Source organism: Phaseolus vulgaris, chromosome 1 (assembly GCF_051622355.1).
Source record: "Phaseolus vulgaris cultivar YP4 chromosome 1, ASM5162235v1, whole genome shotgun sequence".
In the NCBI taxonomy this organism is placed as follows: Eukaryota; Viridiplantae; Streptophyta; class Magnoliopsida; order Fabales; family Fabaceae; genus Phaseolus; species Phaseolus vulgaris.
This window is the reverse complement of record NC_143498.1, coordinates 7470745-7494923: the sequence shown is the minus strand read 5'-3', so window position 1 is coordinate 7494923 and position 24179 is coordinate 7470745. Positions and strand designations below refer to the sequence as shown.

Sequence of the window (24179 nt, the reverse complement as noted above, 5' to 3'; positions counted from 1 at the left end):
GATTTGCCTGGTCTGATTTTATATTCTTGGTAAGATTGTGATGCCCTCTTAAATAAGTTGCTGTCGTTGCCCTTTCAAATAAGATGCAGTCGTATAAAATAAAAGATAAAAAATAAACGTAAAGCAGTTTGAGACAATTTTTATTACCGCGGATGGTTGGTAGGACACAAAACTACTCATGAAGCACTTGCAAAGCTTACTGCCTAATGGCTACCTGAAAATGAAGTTTAAAGTAGATGCCACTAAGTACAATTCTCTCTGCTTTAATTGTATCAGGATGTAACAATTTCTCAGTACAATATCTGCAAGTACCAGAGTTGGGTACCTTCCTACAAGTTACAGCTATTGATCAGACTGTAATTGGGAATTAGATGGTCAAATAAATAATTACAACCAAGGGTAATACACCTTTCTTGTATCTGAAATTCCAAAAGTCAATATTTAGTCTTCCGGGATACCATCATTTACAGTTTTATACTTCGGCCTCAAAAAGTGACTGCACTGGTTTTGGAGACAAATTTGCCACACTCATGAACTGTCACAGGAAGCAAAATTCACTGTCATTAGCATCTTCGGCTAAAACTCACTTGTTTTTAATCACAAAGAAAGTAGGTTAAAGAAAGTAAAAGTAAATAAATGTGTAGCACGTGACAAGTTCATCTTTCGGCTGTGTATTTTCTACCTTCTGCTGTTTATATTTGTCACGTATAGCATTCAGAGGACAGCCTTTGGTATTAAGTTGCAAATCTGCCAGTGCAAGGACAGTAGTTTTAAGTTCTGACACTCTGTAATTTGTATAGTGTTCCATAGTTGAATTCTGAAAGTAAATGCACAGGTGAGTCATTTATTTATATTTATTTACATCCAAACAAGGTAAATTTGCCAACTTGCAAATAGTCATATTAAAGTACAGACCCATGGATGTTCTGACTGGTTGAGGGTCCATCTGGCTATTAATACAGCAGAGGCAGCTACCAAGGAAGGTCGAAACTGCGAGAAGCTGTATTCAACAAGAGTGAGTTCTGCTAAATAATTTGCCAGAAATTCCACTTCAACATAAGAAACCTGTAAAACATGGAAAATTTACAACAAAGTGGGCTTTGTTTGTTACCCTTTTAATTTTGAGCACAATAAAAAGATAAATTGTGGGTGTTAAATTGCAACTGCAGTCTACGGTACCTTACAAGAATATTGTGCTGCAAGGATGAACCTCCTGAAAGACAGACAAGATGATCATAGCAGTTATACTTTAACTAAATGAAAAACAAAAACAATAATAACTAAGTCATATTAGTTTCTTAATGACTTAACCTTAAAAGTGTTTCTTAATGATTTTCATATTAGTTTTGTCCTCGTTTGCTATGGTGATTGAGTCAGCCTCTACATGATATACTCTCTTCACTGGGCCTTAACAGCCCTTCTTCAATCAAGCCTAAGCTTCTTTCATCGTCTCAATAATAAATGCTACGCCAACATTATAACGCTTCATTCGAAATCATATATTGTTTAGTATGTCTGCTCATCCAACGCAACGATTTCAATTCTACTACATCGAGTTTATTCTCGTTGGCTTTTACTACCCCAATTTTTGTTCCACACTTCCAGGGTGTTTATTCTTAGAATTCATCCTTCGTGCATTAAAATTTTCCATTAAGCTTGACTACTCTGTCTTATTTCTATTTAACAACATCGTGTACTTCCAAAGCTTATCTTCACATTTCTAACTTCCCATATTTTCTCTAAGCTCTTCAACCACAAGTATTAGTGTGTTCGAGTATCCATTCAATTGCCAACGTGAGTATAATGACATGCAACATTACTAGGAAAGTGAGAAACGTGAAAAAGAAAACCATACTATATCATCTGCTAAAGGCATGCATCATGAGAGATTGCATATATAATACGCACCTGAGAAATGTTTTAGCGGTGGGAACAGATAATTGAAAATGCAACAGATTTAGAACCTCACTCTCCATTCTCAATACCTATCAAGTGCCAACGAGGTGTTTTATATGTCACTATCAGCCGTAATGATTACAATTTGAAAAGACGAAGGTTCAGACAATACTACCAAATGCTATACCTCTGCCTTTGTGTACGTATTATCTGTGATGAAGCAAAATTCTTCCACTCGAGGAGCACAAATCTCTTCATACTTTCTTAAATATCCATGAAAAAAAACACGACAAGCAATTTAGAATTTCCTCATAACTTTTGAAAAATTTGGGATCATATCTTATAGTATCGATTGTCGTCGTCAGATCAACATCGTCTAGAATAAATTATATTACAGCAATTTTGCTACATTCAAACTCTTCACTCCTATGTAAAAATAGCAAAGCAAAGCAAGAAAAATGCCACCCCTTTCCAAAGTAATTATAATCCCTGCGATAATCACACCACAAATATCGGTTGTAGAGCCCAACACTTTAAAAACCGCAATCTAGAGTTCTACATTTCCAAGGCCCTCACTAGAATTCTATTTTTCGATTGTGGGACTCAATCCCAGTACAAGCACATATACATTCGCTGTGAGTTGCAGATTTATTAACGGAAATCCAAATAAAAATTTCATACAACCTTGTCAACATTATCATAGAGAAACATGAGAATAAAATTTAGACCATGTGAAACCTGTTGATGAAAAAACATATAAAATTCAAAGATATACAATTAAGTAATAATCATCAATTCATCGTCACACTGAATTGAGGATGTAAAGTATATTGCGATACCAACCTCATTATAAAGTGCCTCAGTATTCATAGGTCTGAGTTCAGAGATAAGCATAAATAAGATTAAAGAAGAACGCGTGGTACTTTCATATTACTTAATCAGGGCCAACTGGACATTTATAAAGTATTGTACTTACGATGCAATCAGCATGCAAGTAACACCCAGCAACTGGAGTCCCTGTTTCTGAATCAAACTTTGAGAAAGAAACCGATCAATGAGATTCACAGTAAGGTAAAGAGTATCTGGAACTAACTTATATTCCTCAGAAACCTGAAAAGAGGATATAACAAATCTTCAGCTATAACCCATTCAGCAGCCAAAGATTCACCGAACTCAGGTAACAGCATTGAAAGATTTCTTTGTACTTTATTTCTAATGTGCCTTTATCATGGATAATTAATAACGGTTTCCATTGAAAGCTGTCCATGAGATTGCATTAACAATATTTTTTGTTCATAATTTCCAAAGGCATGGTGACAAATTGATAATGCTTGAGATGACATTGAAGTCGAGTACTGAAATTTAACACCAGGTTTTGTGAAATTATAACTATTACATGTAGAAGAAAAGGAAACTTGGGTTAGAAATTTGAGCTTAACTGAAAAGGTAACATGGTTGGAGAGTATTGAAAAGTTTAACCGTGAAGAAAAAAAACATGGGTTGGTACTGTCTAATTGATTATTTTAAAAGCTTCTCTGCAATAAACCAGAGGAACAATCGAAGAAGTGCAACCGTCAAAATTATACAAAGACCAATCATTACATTCAGGCAGTTGAGCAACAAGTGACAACAAGGGAAAAAAACTTAAGTTGACAAGTAGTCAAGATTTAAAAACTGCCATGAGACTAACCTCCACAAGCCAATCAATCAGAATTGCGCGCATGCTCGGAGTGATATCTTTTTGCAGCTCGCCCATGTAATCGGTTAGTCTCTTTTCAAACTGGAAATATTTAACCAAAATTTATTATCAATTTTTTCCAGTGAAACTTATCCAGTTTTTCCTAAGTTTCATATAGTCTATATTGTTAAGAATATAAGCTGTCGATCATAACAGTGTTAAAGAGAAGCTAGTTACAATTTTACCAGTGAACTAAACAATCCAAATATAAAATGACATGTCTACAACACTAACCTCTCTGACAAATATATTATTGTATATATCAGGGGCATATGAACTCCAAACTTGAGGATCCTTTAACTCCACTGAATCAATGTCCACAATGCCCAAACCATCCGAATGTTTTAGTTTCTCTGAAATCATATCAATATCTGCATCATCCAATCAACATATAATTAATGAAATCAGGAACTTATGAAAAGCTAACTTGCATGCTATCTTTCTTGTAAAAAATATAATGTGGGCAATCACATAATTTGTAAATCTTAAGAACTTGAAGTTCCTTCTACAGAGTTTAATTTTTGTATGGTGTCGGAGTAAGATTTTACAATGTCAACCGATTAAAAAAAAACACTAGGTATGACGTTTAAAGTAGTTGTTACAAAAGTCAATTGCTATGCATGACAGTCTATGAGTGGATGACAGTTATATTTAAATTAAATCCATATTATAAGAATAAAATACATAAACAGCCATAAGGTAAAGTGATAAACAGCTTCTATATTAAGGCCCGTAATCAGATAGCATTCACTGCTTCTAGGAAATAATAGATATGGTGGAATATTTAAGATGATATTTTAATAGACTGCGGAAAAAGTTACACATGTGAGTAAACAATTAAAAATGAAGACACAAGAAGAAAAATGTACAGACTGTTACAAAGAAACAGTTACCTCATTCCAAGAAGACAAGTACGATTATAAATGTCAATTTTACAATCATCATCTCATAAATCGCATAAGAAACCTCATAGACAGCAGAAATGCATACTAGCAGTGACACGAAATTATTGAAAAAAAACCTTTGTTCGGAGAGCCAAGGAGTTCATCAGATTCCACAGAGTCCTGCATTGAAAGCAGGGGACCTGCCATGACAGACATAGAAGGTTGCACTAGCTCTCTGTCTTCCAGCCTTTCAGCAAAAACAACGTCATGTGACTGTACCATCGATACTGCGGATAAATCTTTTGCTGACTTTGCTCGAACATCTCGAGTTGACAAAACTTGCATGGAGACATTGGAAGCTCCCTTTGTGTTTGGCTTCCTATGGCCTCCTCTTGTCTATATAACGCGCAATATAAAGTGTCAGGCAACTTAAAAATAACCTTGCCAATCTCTGACTTTATTTTTTATAACCTAGTCATTCCTAACATTTATACAATCCTGTAGAGCTACTTTTTTATTAGAATCGAAATGTTGGAGCATTACAAATTCAAAACAATCATATACACAATTAATAGTTAAATCGAATTGCTGGAGCATTACAAATTCAAAACTATCTCATGCACAATTAATAGTTATAAAAATTGCAGTTTCAATGGTAACCACTGCAGTTACAAGTATGGCAGCTGCAACTGCAATGTGAATCGTGGTATGAAATTATTATATTCTTTAGGCACAAATATCTTAATGTTTCAGTTTCATTTCAGACTAATCAGATAAAGTCTTGCTAATTATTGTTTTAGCAAGATAAAACTACTCAAAAGCATAGCATGAGACAAATGCAGAAAATAATTACATAGTTATTCCAATTACTTGCATCTTTTCTTTGTAAAGTTGGATAGATTTTTATTTTTTAAAGACCATGTATAGTTTTCCACCTCACCAGATGCCTTCCGCATTCCCTTTAAAATATCACACATTACCCACTCACTCAACCACAAAGAGATACAGTAGAAAAATCTAACTTTTAATCTTTATTGAATTTTTTTTTACAAAAAAAGTCGCAGTTGGGTCCAGCTGTGGTTTTCACTGCTACGCATGACATGTGATTTGAATTTAACGTTGCAATGGATGACTTTACACAATTAAAAAAAATACATGTGAAGTGAAGAAAAAAAAAAAAAACATAAAATAAAAGCAGTAGATCATAGGTTTAAAAAATTACGTTTCAAGACTGCGATTTGGGCACAATGCTAAGATTTGTAGGGCGTAAGCCGCCTCAACTATAACAACATAAAACAAAATTGCAACTCCAAAACCACAATTGAACTTGTACATTATACCTGAGAATTGGAAGCAGCACTGTTATTGAGCTGCGGTTTTCTGTATTCATTGGTTACATCAGTCAGTGCGGCTCTACTGCTCTTCTCCAATTTGCTTTTGCGTTGTTTCTTAAAGCACGGTCTCGAAGAGGCAGAGACCTCTCTCAAAGCTCTAGCCATTGCTCGCGTCACTCGACCACCTATTACAGCATTCTCTTTATCCATCATTCATGCCTCGGAGACCAACACCAGCCTGAAAATCAACAACAAAACACGGTCGTAACAAACACGAACAATAATTCAAACAAAACCTCGTGAAAAGCTAAGCTTATCTCTAATCTACCGTACTAGAAATTCAGGCAGCTTTGCAGAAAGAGTGTGGTGATTCTATATGTGCGCGTGGAAATTAAAATTATAGGTTAAATTGTGATAACGGCAAGCAGTGACGGCAATGGTGGTTAGATCTGTGCATGAGAATCGTGAGAAATAGCTGAAAGAGTGAAGGAAGGTTCTGGAAGAAGTTTGTTAGAGAGAGTTGAAAGCTGTGCTTACTCTGCTCTCATGAGATTGAAAGAGTGAGAGAGAAAGGAGGAAATTGAAGAAGAGAGAGTGAGAAGCAGATAACAGTGAGTAGTAATAAAAGCGGAGCGTGAGTGCGAGCGGGAGAGACAAACACGGTTTGAACTCTTCCAAAATCTAAACGCCACCAGATTATCATTTTTTTCTTAGATTTTGTAGGGTTTTTTCTTCCATTCAAATCATAAATTTATTTTTGTCACTCCATTAAATGTTTGGATTTTTTTTTATTAATACTATGGTTGAATGTGATGATGTATGGGAGATTTTTTTTTAATGTCCATGGATAGATTTTATGATACTGTCATAAGCATTTTTTTTTATTGAATATTCCTCTCTCTCTGTTTTTCTTAGTCAATGTTGTTGTTTGTTATATGGATATTATTAGCTGTTAGACTTACAGTGCGGTGAAATTTGAAGGTAGTTGAAGTAGTAAAAATGACTTTTTTTGTTCATAAAATTCTGAGCATCTTTCACTTCTCAACTTCCTTCATCTTTCAATGCAAATTGGCTTTGTGATCACATATATAAGTTTAATGTGTGTCAACAACTTAAGCTTAATGGTTGGAGGAAGATAGAATTAAACCTAAATATCTAATCATCATATAATATGGTTTAAGGTTTTGTTTTCACTTTCTAATATAAGACAATTTAATTTTTATACAATAAGACGGTTTAGTTTTCACTGGAAAGAGAGTCTAATGATTCACAATTTTTATTATAACAAATAATGTTTATGTGTATTTTAAGTATGTTCATAAAAAAAACTATAAATTAATATGATAAGAAGATTAATATTTGTCAAGTTATTAAACTATTTTTCTGAGACAATTTCTAAACAACCTTTCCATAAGATCATACATTAAAAAATTGAAAGACTTACAAAACTCTAAAGGAAAATACACTTTGGTTTGAATTTGTTAAATCACAAAGTTGTCAATATGTTAATTTTGAATTTCAAAAAATCTTACAAAACATCAACAATATTGTATGTTCAAAATAGTATTTGTTAGTACAATAAAATAATTTTCAAAATTAAAGGTAATTTGAAGAATAAATTGAGTGTATCGAGAATCCTTGTAAGCTACAAATACTATCAACTTATGCTACAACTCTAACAAACAAAAGATTTGCACACTAGTTACAATGATCTTATCCAAGTGACTTATAAATATAAGACTCTCAATGATCATGCATAAAATATCAACATACTTTACATGCACTATTGTCTCAAGCTTTTAGGAGCAAGATCATAAAATATTTTATAAATGCTATAGGGAGAATGTATTATATTTATAAGAGTTTTACTAAGAAAGAGTTTATTTTTTATATCCTCTTTTTTTTTTTTAGAGTCCTTATAACTTAAACAACTTTTTGTTGTTGTATTTAAATGTGACATTTAAAGAATATGTGTAAAAGACAAAAGTAAGTTAGTAAAAATAATACATGTAAATTTTTGTTTTAAAAGAGAGAAATGAGAAAATTTGGAATGACTTTATGTTGTTATGCTTACTAAGGATAGATTTTATTTTCTCGTCATAATTTAAAAGTGACATCCAGAGTTGTCATTAGTAGAATCATTGTACAAAGATGAACGGAAACTAATAATAATAAGGGAAAACAATATAATGTTATCAAATATTATAAAAAAAATAATAATAAATATCAAAAAAAATATATCATTTATTTATTTATTTATAATTGTAGTAAGTAATATTAATCGGCCAATGTTTTGTGCTACAAATTCAAATATATTTATTAATATAAACAATTTTTATTCCTTTCTTTTCATTATAACAACTACATATTTTTATATTAGTTAAACAAAATATATTATTATTAAATGTAATTTAAAATTTAACTACATTTTTCACATTAAGTTTTAATTTCTAAAAGCTTTTACTATGGTGATTTGAAGTTAGTTATACTCATACTAGTTAGGTTTAGATTTATAATAGTCATAGAATTTTAATTAAAAAATTATACTTAAAATTTATCTTATTCTTTTAATTTCATTTTTCTTTTTTATTCTGTTATAGTGCATTTATTTATTATTTAATATTTAATATTTGTTTTCAATTTTTATATTCTGAAGATAAAAATATAATAATACTAATTATTATTTTTTTATTACTGTGATTGATATTATTTTACTTATTTATCCTTTCCTATTATCATCAAAACATAAAAAGAAAAAAAAAGAAAAACTACTACATTTATTTATTATCAAACATTTGTTTCCAATTTTTATGTTCCCAACAAGATAGTAATGGTAATTATGATTAATATATTAATATTTTACTTATTAATCCTTTCCTATTATCATCAAAAAAATTAAATAAAACTACTACAATTATTTATTATTTTTTCTTTTTATCCACTTAAAAAAAATACAATAAATACAACATACATGTTATCTTTCCTTGTAAAACATTTTAATTATGTAATTTTTTAGGTAATGTTAAATAATGTAGTTCTACTTTTAGAAAATGGATAAGAATGCAATGTAATTTGATCAAATTTGGCATAAAATAAACATTGCCTTAAGAAAATGTCCAATTTTTAGAATTTTTTTTCCTTTATTCTTAAATTGAATACTCCCATTAACGACATGATTATGTGAAATAAATTATGTGTGCTGCAGAAGCACCAAAAAATTAATAAGATTAACTCAAATATCTTTGTAATTATTTAAAACTTTAAGGGATGAATTATTATATTAACAAAATGATATCCACTTACTTAAATTGTAAGTAATAAATAAGTAAATTGCATTAGAAAAATTGTCTGTTTTTTAATTAAATTTCAGAGCTATCTATTTTAGAAGTTTCAATTTAATTTGTTTAGGTTATAATGTTCCACATCATTTTCAACATATTTTTATAATTTTTACTCTAATGAAATAATCTTAGAATTAATGTTTTAATTAATTGTTGGTAGAAATATATTTTTTAAATAAAGCAATAATTTTATTTTTTTTATCAAGAGTTTAGGGTTTAGATATAAGACCTTAATTTATGTTAATGTTGTTGGAGATCTCACATCGACTAGAGATTAGAGCTTTTCATTGTATATAAGTGGGTGCAAACCTCATCCCATTGAGCTGGTTTTATGGGGTTGAGTTAGGCTTAAAGTCCACTTTGTAATAAATGTTAACATATTTTAATGACATGTTTTTGTTTCAAATCTTAATCTTGTGATATAGTGTATGACATTATATAAAATTTAATTTTTGTATAAACTTTATATAATACTATGAATCTTATTTTTTTTTATGTCATGTTAAGATATTCTAATGTTGATGTTTTATGAGACTTAAATTTTAAATTAATTTTATGATATAGTATATGATCCTATATAAACTTAAAATTTGTATGATTAATAGAGAGAAGGATCTTATAAACTTATATCTTAATCTTAAGATGGATGTATGGATGTATGAATGTATGAAGCTTACAATGGAGATAATATTCTCCTCACCAATAAATAAATTCATTTAACATTTAAAAAAATTATTATTTTGTTATAATATAATATTTTATTCTAAAAAATGGTTATAAAGTAATTGTTTTTACTAAATTTGTGATGTTAAAAAAACTTTATTCTTCTTATAATTTATAATGATGAGCTCTTAGTAAACCCCAAGAAGCACCAATTTGAAGTCCAATGAGTAATGGTGAAACTAAGACATCAAAGGAAATGTAATGCAAGTAGAGATTTGTGAAAGTGAAGGGAATGGTTTAACTACTATGTTTTATAATCACCATTTATTCAAGTGTTGTTAAAACTATCTTCTCATTCTAAACAAACAAATTACTTGTTATCAACGAATCTCAAAATCATTGACTAACTAGAAGTGGGTGAGATCTGAATTCAAAACTCACCATCTCTAACCTTAAAATTCAAAACTTCACTCCACACTTCATAGAATAAATTAACCCTACTTGCATCAATAACTAATACATTTATTCACCTTCACAAAGAGATTAATTTTATACACTCTCATTATAATCTTTTACAGTGTTAATTAATAAAAAATATTTGCGTCATTTTTTAAAATAATTATTATAAAAATCAATGAAACTATTATTATTATTATTATTATTATTATAATAGTTGTTAACGTGCTTTTGTTTATTTATCACACTTCTTTTTTTCTTTTCACACCTAAATTTACCAAGAGAAATCTACTTCCATTAAACATCAATAATCATATTAGAGGTCATAATGTAATTGTTTTAAAACATATAATTTAGTTTCTATATATGTAAAAAAAAGTCAATTTAGTTACTAGACATAGGAATTTATTAAATATATAAGAAGTGTTTTAGTTCAAAATGGTGACTAAGTCAATGAGTTCTTATATCTTTTGCTATTGAGGATGTATCATATTTATAGGTGTTCTCTCATCTTGAGGGGCATTCAGAGATTATTTTTTTAAGTATTGGAAAACTAATTCGTGTGGTAAGAGATGTGAGGAACTAGAAAATGAATTTTGGTATCCCGGGATTTAGTGGTTCCTAAAATTTTGGTAACAGAATAGTTGTTCTCGCTAATCTTGCTAGACTGGGTGGAGATAACCCCCTAGCCTTGAGTCGAATAGGACGAAAAGGCTTAACAAAGTATTCAGTCAGCCATGGTTATTAAGACAAATTTGAGATGGTATACAATCCCTTGTCCTAAACCAAATAGGGGGAAAAGGCTCGAAAAAGTGTTATAAAAGCATCCTCTGAGTCCCTCAAGCATCACATCCTTTCATAAATGTTTCATCAGGTCATTTCGAAACCTCGTAGTTGTTCACACACCATGTGTAACACCCTGATTATTGCATTGGATCGAGTAGCTTAAAACACTTTGCTCCCTCTCGCATTGTTTCAGTTGGTGTTGTTTCACCTCATTTAAAATATAAAGACCCACATTTCATTTACCATTATCCACTTCTTTGAGTTCTCTCTATTTCACATGTATCCTAAAAAAAGTATTGTTCTTTCCATATTTTCACTTTGTTGATTAAGTTACTCTTTTCTCCTTTTGTTGAGTTTCATTTTGTGTTTTGAGTTCACTCTGTCTTGGTGTGGTTTGATTTTTGAGTTTCTGGGTTTAAGGTTCTAAGCCCTTACAAATGGTTGCCTACGACTCATCTTATTCCTGGGCTAAGATGGAATTCCTTAGGGAGATGTTGGGATATACGTTTGTGAAAAAGGTTAAAGTTTTTCACAATCTTCAAACAATTAGCAAGACTAACTAGAAAGACATGGCTATTCAACCTTGTGAAATAAATGAACCAGTTTGCAAGAACGAAACTGGTGACGTAAAGGGTAATTTTTTCTCTTTTTATGATACCATTTATATTAAGCTCGACATCTGTCTACCCTTAGATTCCTTTAATAAGTCCTTACTTTGATGAATGTCGACCCCGCCTAGCTGCATCCTAACAATTGAGCATTTCTTCTTTCCTTTCATATAGTATGCATGTATTCGATACAATACCAACTTCAACCATATTTTTTAGTTCAAATTTTCTCCTTACTAGTTATGGGTTTCAAAGGTCGCTTGCTAAAAATTCTAGCGCCTAGCCACAATAGTACTTGCCAATAATTCATTTGATAAGGTAGTGCATAACTTAATGTGGCATGAGCTTCAACCTACTTACCTGACAAGCATATCTAAACCTAGTTGAAAGGTTTGAGTTGGTCTCATGCTATCTGAAGTCCTATAAACGTATCCCAAAACATGACATTGATCGAGCTCTCTTGATCTATTAGGAACCGATGTACATTGTGCCCCATCATAATGACCAAAAGGAAAATGGGATCATCCTCGTGAGGTGTCACATCACTAAGGTGGTCATCTGAGAAGCTTATTACTGATATTGGAGAAGCTTTCCTGATCATAAAGGAGAAAACAACTTGAGAATATCGTTTAGGTCTTGAGTTGGTCATCCCCCTTCCATGACCCTTTCTATTATTGGGTTGAAATCTCCTAGAATGGGTGTCTTATGCTCTGTGGCAATTTGTGGAAGAGGATTGAAGACTGGTTTTGTTGCTCGAGGGACGAGACTCTTCATAATGCTTCAAGTAACATTTTTTTGCCAATTTGTTGAGCTGATTTGCTAAGGCATAATATATTTATGTATCATATCCATGGACTTGATGAAATTCACACCAGGCATGTCAGATATGACCAAGAAGTCGATATTTCCTTTTTGGAAAATGCACTGTGTTGGATACCTTATCATCCTCAAGGATATATTTTCGTGATATTGTGAAAGTTGAAAATTTCATTCTTTCTTTTTCCTTGTGTGACCTCTAAGCCACATTAAGTACATATCGTTGATCCACATATCTACCCTGTTGATGGTCAACTTCACTCTTCGACTTCCATTCATGATTGTTGTCCTTGTTGACGATTTTCTTATGACCTCTTTCATTTCATTACCCCCCTGCCTCGATGTGGGACGATGCTCTACTTCAAATTTCAACCATGGATTTGGCGTTATTCCAAATTAGTGACTCATTAAAAGGGTTGGTTCGGAGTCCCTTGACAAAAACATCAACAAACATCTCAAGATGTCTAAAAAACTATTAAGGTAGTTCTTCATAGGCTCATTCTCTTGTTGTTGGATATAAGAAAGATGAACAAGTCGAGGAGGCTTCACTTTATTAGTTGAAAATCGCTCCACAAACATTTGCTAAAAAGTTTGGAAATAGGTAATGACTCCATCGGGAATTTCGCTAAACCACTATATAGCAGTGTCTGTGAAGGTTCTTACGAACATCTTGCATCAGACAACATTCAAGCCCCTAAGATTAACATTTGAGATTAGAATGCTTTGAGGTGGTTTACGGGATCTTTTGACCTAGAAAATGGCATGATTTTGGGTACCATGTAGCTCAATGTACTTGCTCCTCCATGATTGCCTAGGAGAATGGTTGTGAATCGACTTGACAGAACATTTCTCTACATATGGCCTGCTGCAACTCTCAATGGTTTTTTGAAATTCTTAAGGTGCTCGTAAAACTTTCTCAATTAGGTGACATGATGGCTCTACTTCTTCACACAATTGGTCTTGTTCTACTTGTGCTTCCTCTGCTCTCTTTTTGCTTCCGCATTGTCCCATTACAACTCTCTAACAGTTTCTAGGATTTGCTGCAAAGTTGGAGCATGACCATCTTCTACGGGTTGAACTGGTTGTCTACGGTTTTCTCATAATTTCGTATGATATTCTATATGGAAATTTAGAATGGTTTCTTGTGGAGGCAGAAAGAATTTTACTTGCCCACGGTGGGTGCCAATTTGTTCTAGTTCAAAGTGACAACCAAGCAATGAGTTAATCTGTCCTTTGCTATTGAGAATGTATCTTATTTTTTGGTGTTTTCCTATCTTGAGAAGTGTTTATATGATCAATTTAAGTACTGGAAAACTGGTTTGTGAGATAATGTATGGTGCTAGAAAATAAATCCTAGTATTTCATGATTCAGTGAATACCAAAATTTTGGTAAAAGAATAGTTGTTCCTACTAATCTTGCACACTTGGTGGAGAGGACGTCCTATGACTGACACATACATCGTCTAAGGGGTGAACGAGAATATATCACTACAAAAAAATCATTATAAAAACTAATTTTAGAGATAAAAAATAATTAGTTACTATATTAACTAAATTAGATACCATTTTATAGACTAAAAAAATTATTGGTATCTCAAATAGTTTCTATTATTAATAAAAATTTATAAAATAGTTTTTAAATTGATATCTAATTAGCTACCAAGAATTTAGTTACCAACTTTAGAATCTAAAGTAATTGGTATTTAAAACTTGGTAGTTAATTAAATATCAATTTAGAAATAGTAAAGTTGGTAACTAGATACTTGGTAGCTAATTAAATATCAATCTATAAACTAGTTTATAAAGTCTTTATTAATATAATATAAACTATTTTAAATACCAATTTAAAAATTAATTCATGATTTTTTATTAATAGTATAAATTATTTTAGATATTAATAATTTAGTCTATAAAATTATTATTTTTTAAATTAATTTTTATTTAACAATTTTCTTATAATAATTGAGGATGATTTTCACTATTTCACTCTTCCCTCATCTCTAACAATTCTTTGAAATGTCCTCTCCACACATGCTCATGTAGGGATTAAACTAAGAAACCAAAGGCATAACAGTAAAAATCAAAACGATAGTATTCTACACTTTTCGGGACTTACTTAATAATTTAATACAAATACAAATCAAATTAAAAATTATTACATGTATGAAAACCGTCCTATAATATTTAACATTTCCTTATTCTCACTGGATAAAATATTTAGAAATTCAATAAATTAGAAGTATTACATTGAATAAAAATAATTAAAATAAAAAATATCACAACAAGAAAATCATAAAATAGAAACAAATTTTAGAAACTAAAAATAACTATTTGCTATCTAGTGACTAAATTAGAGACCATTTTAGGGATTAAATAAATTTTTGGTTTTTAAATTAGTTTTTATTATTGTTAGATGATTTCTAAATTGGTATCAGCCACCAATATTTTTGCTACCAAATTTAGAAACTAAACAATTGGTAGTTAAAACCTTGATAACTAATTAAATACCAATTTAGAAACCATTTAATAATAATATAAACAAATTTAGAAACAAAAATTTATTTAGTCCCTGAAATGGTCTCTAATCTAATCACTATAGCAACTAATTATTTTAGTCTCTAAAAAATAATTTTTATTTGATGATTTTCTTGTAGTGAATACTTATAAACTTATAATTTAAAGTGAGTTAAAAGCTAATCTTTGATATAAATTTGTTGAAGAATGATTAGTAGTGAATCTTGGAAAGAATGTAAAAAAGATTTAGGGTTAATTTATGACATGATTCTTGTACTTAGCCCTTTGGAGAGTGACATTAAGGTTAGTAAGAATTGGGTGTTTGATGTGTGCAGTTGAAGTGATTTCATTCATGGTAGTTCAATTATTGAAGGGTTCACAGAAGGACATTGGAAAATGGGTGGATTCAACTACCCCAACTGCAGCAATAGATTAAGCTTAAAATTGTTGGAATAACACAAGTATATGTAGACACATTGACCATACAAATATGATAGTAGTTGTGGAATGACCCACCACTCTAGGGGTCTCCTTCATTCCCCGCTCCCCATATGTCCTATCTGCATTTCTCAACCCTCCAAGGATAAAAAATATGAGATGCTTATTGTCCACCACCCTAAAAGTTAAGGGCCATCTCATCACAATCATTATCTTCTCTCACTTCACATAATCTTTCTACACCCTTTTTTATTTAATATATCATAACACCCTAATTGCATTCTAATCACATGCTTAGATAACTTCTATAAAAATAACTTAGCAGAAGAAAATTATGAAATAAAAAATAATTTTAGAAAAAAAAAATAATTAGTTGTTATACTAATTAAATTAAAGACTATTTTAAAAATTAAAAAAAAAAGTTTCTAAATTAATTTCTATTATTGTTAAATAGTTTCTAAATTGGTATCTAATTAGCTACCAAGGTTTTAACTACCAATTATTTAAATTCTAAATTTAGTAACAAAAATCTTGGTTGCTAATTAGATACCAATTTAGAAGTCATTTAACAATAATAGAAACTAATTTAGAAATCAAATTTTTTTTGTCTCTAAAATGGTCTCTGATTTAGTCATTATACTAACTAATTATTTTTAGTCTTTAAAATTGGTTTTTATTTCATGATTTTGTTATAATGTAATTTAATGGGCTTTTTCAAATTTATGAAAAGAAAATTACTTTCTTATTTTATTTATTCTCCTAAAAGGTTTATTCAATCATATTATAAATCCACCACTAATCAACACAAGTTTCTTCTTTTCACTTTGTTCAAATCTCTTTAATTTTAATTTTAGTTGTTTTTCTTCAAATTTTAATGCTTTTTTGGTATTTTTTTTCAATTTTGAAATGTACCATTTGTTTTTATCTTTCAAGCTCTATCTAAACAACTTTTGTCCATATGTAAAACCTATCCAAACTACTTGGAGACCAAAACTTGTGTACTTCAAAATTAGTTAAATTAAAAAAAGGCATTTTTAGACATTCAAAATATTTTAACACATTACATATATATAATTCCAACAAAAGGTAATTTCTAGCTAGCATGGAAATGTTAGGGTCCATGGATACATGATTCCCTGTCTGCAAAGCCACACATTGGCATCTTGTGTGTTGTTTGAGAAAGGGAAGAGAAAAGGGTACAAATGCATCCCCACATAATAAAAGATCAAGAATTTGAGGGTTCCCACTTTTTTGGCTCTATCTAGTTGTTGAGTACAACCAATCTTGGATATTTTCTTTTTCTTTTTCTTTCAAGACTCAAACACTTAAGTCACAACCCAACATTTAAATTTCAAAAGCAATTCTAAATTTGGGAGCTTCAACTATAGGGTCTAGAAGACCACAACTATATTTCCACAATACACACAAAAAAAAAGGAGAAAAAAGAGTACCCTTAGCATATGTCATGTGAATGTTTCACTTTTTTCTTCAATAATTCAATCTCCAAATCAAAATAGGATTTGATGTGTTTTTGTTTAAACATGAGAGAATTTAGTTCTAGTTTTCAAAAAAGGTGTTTGGTTTGGTTGTGAATTATTCAAAAAAAAGTATTACTATTTATTGGTATAATGTGCATTATCTTAAAATTACTAAATAATAATAAAAATCACTTAAAAAGTGAAGTTTGAAGAGAGTAGAAGAGTGTAATTGAAGTTGCTTATGAAGAGAATGAAGAAACCTATTCAATGGCAGGTAGAACAACCAAGTTTCAAAGTTTGGCAAAGACACTAAGCAAAATAAATCACAGTCAATACAACAGCTGTTCTTCACTAACATTTGGTAGAACTCTCTATTTTGACCATATATGTGCTACACTATTTACTATTTTCTCCATCATACTCAAGGAAATGTTTCACAAAAACTTTAAATAGAAAAATAAATTAAAATCAGTTGATGCATTACTTAAAAGATTAATTTGAGATAAACTAATATAGAAGAACTTGATGAATGTCTAATTATAAATTGGGAAAAACAATTACTATTTTACAAATTCAATAAAATGGACAAAAGAAGGAAAATGTAATAGGAAGATGACACACTAATCAAGATTGATTCATAATTTCAGAAAAAATCATTATCTTAAAATAATAATTTAAAAATAAGAATACAATTTTTTTAAGAACGACTTAGAATGGTTTTTCTCTCTCAAAAATAATACATTTCATCAAAATGTGAATCAAAATTAATTACAAAAATCAACAAATTCTTACTTTCATATTATACTATGAGGTTGAGACTATTCAATGACCACTAAGGTTTATTCAACAAGTTATCTAATAAGGTAATTCACAATATAATATCAAACCTCCTCTTGACTTTCGAGTGTGTTTTTATTTTGGAGAGAATTTAATCTTGAATTTTAGGTCAAATCAAATTTAAAATAATTTAAACAAACAATTTTTTTTTATATAAAGTTTTGAATCATTGAAAGATAAATATCTTATACTACAACAAAAACATGAAATAAACTAATTTTAGGAGATTAAGTTGCAATCCATAGAAAACATTAAATAATGCCAAAATTAAAAAACTAATAAATTTTTTTATAACTAATTCTATCAACTCCAAATAATGAAAAATTAATATCATTTTTAAATAAAAAATAGAAACTCTAAATTTATTCATCTTTTGCTCAATTCACCTATAACTTCAAAATAAATGTTTATTTATTACTAAACTTTCACTGTGAGCTCTATTAATAAAATAATCAAGCAATAAAGATTAGGCACATTAGAGTAACATTTTCAACATATGTTTTTCATGTCTACAAAACTTATTTTCATCATCAACAACACGCAATGATGAGTGTTTAATCATGATCATTCAAGTCCACACTATATATATATATATATATATATATATATTTATTTATTTTTATTTTATTTTATTTTATTTTTTCAAGTATAAAGTACTTTGACATCACCTCATAAAATAATATTACATACCAAAAGCAACATGCAATCCACAAGTATATTTTTTATTAGCTCATTGTGCCAAAAATTAAATCATAAGGTTTAGATAATATAAGTTATTATGTTATTCTCTCTATAGTGTTACGGATTTGAAAGCTTATAATCTACTTCCTTTAGGATAATTTTTACAAAAAAACTAAAGAGTTAAGATAAGAGTAAAAAAATATTCATAATTTTCTTTATCTTTTTCTCTCCTTTCTTTCTCTTCTCCTTTTCTTTCATTTCTTTTCTGCTATTAGGAAAAGAACAAAACTAAGGATTGTTTTCACTTTTCTGCTTGGTTTTTTGTTACAATCATATGCATTTATTTATATTAAAATATAAGCAACAAAAGTTTCTTGTTATGACTAGTTCATATGATAACTAATAACTATATATGTAAATGGTTTTAAGTCATAAGAAACAATAACTTTGCATTAACATTAAGAAAGATTCAAAGGAGTAAGAATATAATAGAAGTCTTTGACAAAGATAATAACCATTGAAACTAAATTTGTGCTCAACTTCAATTGCATGCAAGAGTAATAAATAGAATAAGGTTGTTTTATTAATCTAGGTATGAAGACACATTAAAATGAATAATTAGGTAGGAGATTTTGGAAGCGATCAACAACTCACAATTGTTTTAATACTAAGAGAAGTAAAGGAAAAACAATAAAAAAAGGAACAAGTAAAATAATAGAAAAAATATGTGCAAAATTTATGTATAAATATTACTTCTTTACTTTGTAAATTAATAATCAATATCAACAAGAGTAAAACAAAGAGAGAACATTAATGAGAAAAAAAAAATCTTTCAAGTCCTTAATATAGGATGTAGTTTAAAAGAGATCAATGATTCTTTTATAAGACATTGTTTAAATTTCTATGAAGGTTTCAATTTTATTTTTCTTCTTTGCCCCTATTAAATGAGAAGAGAGTTCTAGAATTCATTAATAATGAGAACAAATTTGATACACTAGTAACATTGCTTTGAAAATTTCATAAAATAAACTGAATTAATTATTTTTATTGGTATGTATGATTATATAGAAGTGTTTTATATTAAGTATTAAAAGTATTTATATTTATACCTATTATATAATATTATAGGTGATATCAATCTATAATAAAGATTATGTACTAGGTAGATTATAATCAAATTGTAACATTTGAAGTGATATGCTCTTTAAGTAAAAAGTGTTAGATAAAATATCACTATTCATTCTGTATGCATGCTTATTTCAAATTCACCTTAATTATCATAGATCCTATTATAAAAAAATTAACAAAAAGGTCATATGACTCAATAAATTTTACTCTACGACCATTTTTGAAGGATCTATCTACTGTCTCAATATATTTTTTTATCTTTTTATTAACATTACCTCTTTTTCACAAATAAAATCCTATAAAAAGAAAAAAAAGTGCTCTATATTAAATGTAGAGAATGAAAAATATTAATATTAGAGAAGAATAAAATAGTACAGGTATAACTTGGCTTATTGAAAGATGACAAAATAACTTATTGAAAGATGACAAAATAAAGAAACATTATCAATAGAAGAACTGTACTATAATTCTTATCCTCTGTAACTTCTATCTATCATAATTTATCTCCTCTTTTTTTACTCAAAACGATTAGTGTCGTAAACTCTGATTATACAACAAAGTAATAAAGAGACAAAAATATTTCATAATATATAACGAATCTTAGTTTGTTTGCAAAGTTCAAAATTGTTCTGGCTGGTGTTTTTTTCACTTTTCTGCAATATTCTTTGAAAATATTCTGCACATGGCTCGTTGTTTTGGATAAAGCATACAGTGCTATTGCACAGCAAGGTTTGTACACTAACCTAAAGAATTCAAACTAAGTGGCAAGCATTAAAAGACAAGAAGGGAAATTATACATTATAGATATCTGCAAGTTTACATTAAGAATCAAACCAAAAGTTTTTCATGAATTTATGATGCAAGCTTCACTGATTAGTACTGTGCTTCTAACCCTGTTAAATCGAGGAGGAACACATGGAAATCCTGCTTGGTATGGCCTATTACTTCTTCCACTGAGGAATCCTTTGAACAACAACCTAAAAGGCCATCATAGAAAATATATTAATCCACTAGATCTATTGCACATGAAGGAAACTAAATCTTAATTTTGAAAGTAATCACTCAATATTTTTATGTCTCATTCTTTAAGACATCTATACAAAAAGATAAAGATTCCCCACTCTATTAAATTTCGTTTACTTTAAGGTGAAAGAGACTAGCATATTCATATTTTCTACTGTTGTCTTTCTCATTGAGGGTCCTATTGTAGACTTCATATAGGAATAGACATTTGAATGGTGCTTGTAGTGAATTGGAATAGCAGATATTGAAACTTTATGAAATATGGCACTCAATCAGATTAAATTATTATAAAATCAAATAACTTTTAATTAAAATATCCAATATGTAGATCATGATCATGGTATATGCTGTTCTCTTACACTTGTGACACCACTCTCGCTACATAGAACACCTAATTGTAGCAGAAAAAAAAACAAAAAATAGATATGTAAAGTGAACCTTGATTTTGAAAGACACACCTACCTTGCCAGAGTTTTCTTTGTTTCCAACAATAGTTTGACAAGCCAGCCTCCAAGATTCAGGTTTCTGTTGAAAATGGCCAAAGCTTAGAATTAGAAGATACAGAAAATTCAAAACTTACCATCATATCACCCTCAAAGAGTAAGATGACCTTTCTAAGAAATTTGTATAACAGTATAAAAGGGGTTATAAATCACCAGTAGTTCATTGTTCCATTGGATAAGATGGAAGTGCATTCAATTCAATGACCATAATATCAAATTACTTTCTCAGAATATGAAATTTCTAACACTGGCTTAGGATAGGAGATTTCCAATCAGTTAAACCTTATATTCCTTCTAATATTATTCAATTCAACTATAAATTTAACCAGTTAAAATTGAACCATGACTTGAACAAAACGTTCTTGTGTGGTGACTTTGAGAGGGAGAGCAAACATGCCTTCTTAAGATATCTGAGTTCAGTATTGGTTCTTTCATTTAAAAGATCTTTTCCTTCAATAATCTGCAACAAAAGAATCAATATTACTTGCAATTAGAGATTAATGAGTATGCAGTATATACCTTGTAAAAAACCTTGAACTATATCATGCCTCTTGAAAAACTCGAAAAAGAGAGAAGGTTCATACTTCGTAAATGTTATGCCAACTCATTGACCAACACAACATAGAACTATTTAGTTAAAAGTTAACAGTGTCTACAGAATTGAGAAAGTTAATTTTCAATCAAATGATTAATAAATCAGACAATTTACACATTGTTTAAAAAACATCTTATAAGGGTTTTATTTTTATCAGCAAAACAGATCTTATAAGTGGTTCACAAACATCTTCCGATTTGACAGAAAAAAAGGAAAACATATCTTATAAAGTAATGAATAATGAAAGCGAAGATAGGAACTTGTTATCATGACAACAACCAAAGTTTTTACCTCTACGATGCAAGTTCCACAGCTACCACCTCCTCCACAGTTCATCAGTTTCCCCTGCTCTTCATGAAGTTAAAATTTAACAGCTACATAAATTTTATTTAAATAAGTACTTAATCATATTTGCTAATATTGAATTTGATTTAATTCATATTAGGTTTGAGTTTTAAATTTACGTTTCTTATTTTTTTTAAAGATGTTCTAAAAACAATGGATAATAAACTAATATACGAAAGATTTTTTTATTAAAAATAATAACAAAAATGCATTGATAACATTATATGATATATTTTTAATAAATTATTTTACTTTAATTATTTACCTATTTTTATAACAATATTTATTACAAAATTTAAGTTTAATTTAATATTATAAGTTTAGTTAAATGACACGTTGTCATTTAATAATGAGTTTACACAAAAAAATCAAAACAACGTTAATCAGAAAATTTTATTTTAGTCGTCTACCTCAGTCTTTGTAAATATTTATTATAAGAACCACTTTTTCAACACAGCACATCTTGAATTCTTTGAAGAACATTTCTTTTCTTCACATGTAATAATATATAAATGTGATTATTTCAATTGGTGCCATTGTAATAAAAAAATTATCTCACTTTCTATATATAAAAATAATTTATTCCAGCACTTTTACAAATTAATTTAATTTCTTTTAAATCTTATGAATTTAGACACTCGCTCATCAAGTTTTATTTTATGTTAGTCACATTTTAAGATTCTTCCAAATTTTACTTTAACGAAAAATTGTTATAAAACTCACATTTTAATAGTACTTTGTTTCTTATAATTTAAAATTAATTTAATATTTTTTACAAGATTTAGATTTTAAATTTAATATTCTGGTCAAGTTTCTATACTAGAGATATTTTAAAACTAAAATAATATATATATATATATATATATATATATATATATATATATATATATATACACACACACATTAAAATGGTAATTTTTTGTTTGATTAAATGTTTAAAATGCCTTTTATATAACTATAGTATGAGTAATCAAATTTTATAGCCATTGAAAATGTGGTGCAAAAGGAGATAGTGGTTGTGGTGGATTGAAAATCATGTGGTATGAGACATACATAGGTGGCGTAAAGCTCGATCTTGTTATCGGACATGATGTTCCTCAACAGCTTCTCTCCGCTCATCGCTTTTGCTTTCTCCACCGCATACCTCCCGTCACTCTCCGCTTTCGGCTGCAACAAACCATTTCCACATTTTTCACTCCAAATTCACTAACCCTAACTAACTCTATTCGCATATGCTAAATTGTTTAGAACAAGGAGAGAACACACATCCAATTTTTTTAATTAAATTGAAGTTAGGTAGAAATGGGATTAACTGAACGATACCGCGATGAACTCCAGCTCTATTTCCGGAGGAGATTCCTGCGAAGTGGCGGCGAGAGCGACGAAGTTGGTCCGCCTCCGGGGAAAATAGGCGGTTGGATTCCGGCCGTCGGCGGTGAGGGGAATGGTGGTGAATAAATTCATGGAGGCCATTCTGTTTTCTGTTATTGATGGTTCGCGCAAACACGACTTCTCTCTGTTTTTGTGATGTAAAGTGCAATGGCCAATGAAGTGGTGTTTGTGTGTGTGTGATTTCTTACTCTATGCTACGTTTTGTATTTATATTTGATGCTCTAGAACTCGCTCGTTCTTAAATAAGTGTGTATGTATATGAATTTCATGTGTTAAGTAGATGATTATTCAGAATTTTATTTTTGTTTGCTTACCACAAAGAAAATAGTTTTTTTATTTCCACAAAAGCAAATTATTATAAATTTTTAACAAGGGTGTTTATTGGTTTGTGTTATTACATAGACGGGTAATAAGTCGTCTCCTTGAATAATTGTTGTTGGTGTCCATCTTTGACTCAACTTTTAGTCTTGATTAGAGATTAAATAATTATAAAAGGTATTGAGATGTTCAAGTTATTGTTTGGTATAATGTGGTTGAAGTATTAATTGTTATTAAATACATATCTTTGTCTCATCTTTGGACATGTTTTTACATGATACCTAAAATAAATCGTCTCCTTGAATAATTGTTGGTGGTTTCCATCTTTGACTCGATTCTTAGTCTTGATTAGAGGTTAAATAATTGTAAAAGGTACTGAGATGTTCAAGTTATGGTTCGGTATAC

At 29.6% G+C, this 24179-nt stretch overlaps 2 protein-coding genes across 2 annotated transcripts; both read right to left on the bottom strand.

The window, feature by feature from the left end:
• Nucleotides 1-243: 243 nt before the first annotated feature.
• Nucleotides 244-6498, bottom strand: LOC137813363 (cyclin-A2-2). The gene is given in 13 exon segments (XM_068615553.2): nt 244-480; nt 482-535; nt 683-817; nt 916-1065; nt 1180-1213; nt 1909-1985; nt 2084-2159; nt 2873-3006; nt 3587-3676; nt 3869-4005; nt 4656-4914; nt 5859-6090; nt 6186-6498. Coding segments are annotated over 12 exon segments (1392 nt in total). The 5' UTR covers nt 6066-6090; nt 6186-6498; the 3' UTR covers nt 244-441.
• A 13704-nt stretch (nt 6499-20202) lies between these two features.
• On the bottom strand, nt 20203-23704 carry LOC137813364 (2Fe-2S ferredoxin-like superfamily protein). Its single transcript, XM_068615556.2, has 6 exons — nt 23388-23704; nt 23118-23231; nt 22011-22064; nt 21522-21584; nt 21084-21146; nt 20203-20575 (listed from the first exon to the last, which is right to left on the bottom strand). Exons 1-6 carry the CDS (start codon nt 23535-23537, stop codon nt 20540-20542), a joined length of 480 nt encoding a protein of 159 aa, XP_068471657.2. The 5' UTR covers nt 23538-23704; the 3' UTR covers nt 20203-20539.
• Between the last annotated feature and the right edge of the window lie 475 nt (nt 23705-24179).

Bases quoted from the DNA above. Each gene is read 5' to 3' on its own strand.
- LOC137813364 (XM_068615556.2), bottom strand. From the start codon at position 23,537: ATGGCCTCCATGAATTTATTCACCACCATTCCCCTCACCGCCGACGGC. The intron at 23,232-23,387 runs GTATCGTTCAGT...GGTTTGTTGCAG, and splicing joins TAGAGCTGGAGTTCATCGCG to CCGAAAGCGGAGAGTGACGG. The intron at 21,147-21,521 runs GCATGTTTGCTC...CATTTTCAACAG, and splicing joins AACTCAGATATCTTAAGAAG to AAACCTGAATCTTGGAGGCT.